The 2,500-nt window shown below is 42.3% G+C and overlaps 2 protein-coding genes across 2 annotated transcripts in view; one reads left to right on the top strand and one right to left on the bottom strand.

The window, feature by feature from the left end:
• LOC138004596 (uncharacterized) overlaps positions 1-1,042 on the top strand; it is an 8,581-nt gene extending 7,539 nt beyond the window's left edge. Inside the window, exons 2-3 of the mRNA XM_068851148.1 lie at positions 1-641; positions 1,029-1,042. The exon at positions 1-641 is cut by the window's left edge and continues 607 nt beyond it. Of these exons, the coding sequence (XP_068707249.1) occupies positions 1-641; positions 1,029-1,042 (655 nt within the window). The remainder of the gene's footprint in view (positions 642-1,028) is intronic.
• LOC138002873 (uncharacterized) lies at positions 1,042-1,707 on the bottom strand. The gene has a single exon (XM_068848855.1). The coding sequence runs from the start codon at positions 1,687-1,689 to the stop codon at positions 1,093-1,095; it is 597 nt and encodes a 198-aa protein (XP_068704956.1). The 5' UTR covers positions 1,690-1,707; the 3' UTR covers positions 1,042-1,092.
• Between the last annotated feature and the right edge of the window lie 793 nt (positions 1,708-2,500).

A 2,500-nucleotide genomic window follows, 5' to 3' on the forward strand; every position in this document is an offset into this window, starting at 1 on the left:
GGACACCGCCCCCACCCCTCCAACTATGTGGTATCGATATGTTGATGACACGATGGCCAAGATTCACGAAAACGCCGTCGATTCCTTCTCAGAACATCTAAACTCCATTGACCAACATATCCAGTTCACTTCGGAACAAGAAAAGGATGGCAGGATTCCTTTCCTTGATACCTGTGTGAGTATTAACCAAGATGGTTCTACCAAGATCTCCGTGTACCGCAAACCTACGCACACGGACCAGTACCTAAACTTCCAATCAAACCATCATCTACAACACAAAAGAGCTGTGGTTAACACCCTGATGTTGAGAGCTCAGACCTTGGTTACGGAAAACGATGACAGAACTAGAGAAACACAGCACGTCAAGCAAGCTCTAAAAATGAATAACTATCCAGAATGGATGCTAACAATACCACATCCAAAATCTACAACAGAAGATACCGAAGAGCCCCAAAACGAGAAGAAAATCTATGCATCAACGCCATACATCAAAGGAATCTCGGAACGCCTGCAAAGAGCTTTCAAGTCACACGAGGTTACACTTATTCATAAACCCGTCAATTCTCTAAGATCACAATTGGTACGTGTCAAGGACACAACTGTCAATCTCAAGAAATGCGATACTGTGTACCAGATCCATTGTGAGAAGCGTGACAAGGAGTACGTTGGCGAAACGGCCCGCTCTCTGGAAATCAGAGTGAAAGAACACCAATCAAGAAGTTCATCAGCTATTCACGAGCATTGTCGCCTGGAGGGCCACTCGGTGGACCCAAATAAGACAAAAGTACTATCAACCGAAGTTAACACCTTCAAACGCAGGATAAAAGAAGCTATTCAAATTAAACTTACGAAACTGGCGTTAAACAGAGACAATGGTTACGAATTAGCAGCTATCTATGACACAATTCTAACCCCCAAGAAGCGTTAAAAACCCTTTTTTAAAATTCATCTTTTTAACATTCATATCATTGACTGATGAAGTCCGGTTGAAAAAACGGACGAAATATTTCATAAGTTTTAACTTTCAGCTCCGAGTTTGTAAAACTTTTTTTTTTTTTTTTAACTTTTATTAACTTTTTTTTTGTTGTCGCACTAAGCGTCATCTTGCATAATGGTGACCATGATTGACTTGATTCCAACTCTTTCCCATTTGTCTTCTCGATACACTTCCAAAGTGAGTCCTTTACTGAGAATCAGGCGGTTATTGTAACCAGCCGTCCTCATCAAGCCTCCGTCATGCGCAGTGTAGCACGATCCCCAGCGCTCATTCAGCTTAAGATCTGCAGTAGAAACAAACCGACCGGAATAAAAAGAATAAATGGATTTAGGGGTTACACTTTCAGATCGCAGAGCAGATGTGGTCGCGCCAGAAACACCTTCAACTCCATAACACGGAGCATATGACTTGTAATTGTGCTTGTCGACAGTTTCAAAGCCCACAAACTTGTCACCATCTGAAACGCCATAGCTAACGTCACTATCCACGCTTTCTCCGATGCCGACGTCATTTGCGCCCACAATCTCGACAGTCAGCGGTGTCGAGACTTTTATAACACCTGAGGGAATCAATGGCACTTTGAGAAGAGAAGCGTTGTCCTCTGAGGCTGCGTTGAATGTCAGTTGTTTGGCAATTGACTCATGCGGGCCGTCGATATACGAGGCATGCATCTCCAGCCAATTAGGAGTCATGGTCTGATGATAAATTACATTTCCCTGTAAACAACAACAACAACAACAACAACAACAACAAATTTATTTCACTCATGTTACCAAATAGATTATTTATAATTTACAATTTAATAAATGAGTTGATAAGATAGTACCTGAGATACGCGATAAAAACCAATTTACGAATCATGCAAGTTCCTGTAGACTAGCATAAATTAATAAGCAAATGACTACATTCGGATCGGAGTATTTATACCACAAAACAGAAGGAACTATGGTCAGAAAAACTGATTATCTTTAGCACATAGAAACTCGTTTTCTTTTTGAACCAAGATAAATATATGTTATTTACCAGCTGGGAGGTCCGTATAGCGAAAATCTGTGACCGAGGTCTTAAAAATGCTGCCCGCAGCCGCAGGCTGCGAGCAAATTTTTCAAGATAGGGTGCAGGGATGGCGCAGTGGTGAGAGCACTCGCCTCCCACCAATGTGGCCCGGGTTCGATTCCCAGACTCGGCGTCATATGTGGGTTGAGTTTGTTGGTTCTCCACTCTGCACCGAGAGGTTTTCTCCGGGTACTCCGGTTTCCCCTGTCCTCAAAAACCAAAATTTGATTTGATTTGCGTTAACTTGTTAATTTCAATTTACAGTGTCCCCGATTAGTGCTCTACGGCGCTAAAAGATTAGACACTTCAATAAAGTTCCTTTCCTTTCCTTTCCTTTAAGACAGAGGTCACAGTTTTTCGCTATACGGGCCGACCCTTCGCTTTTTTTTTTTCTCTCTCTGTCTCTCTGAAATCGCTTTGTAAATTGTTGACTCGCACCGCGCTTGA

This window comes from Montipora foliosa, chromosome 5 (genome assembly GCF_036669935.1).
Source record: "Montipora foliosa isolate CH-2021 chromosome 5, ASM3666993v2, whole genome shotgun sequence".
Taxonomy (NCBI): domain Eukaryota; kingdom Metazoa; phylum Cnidaria; class Anthozoa; order Scleractinia; family Acroporidae; genus Montipora; species Montipora foliosa.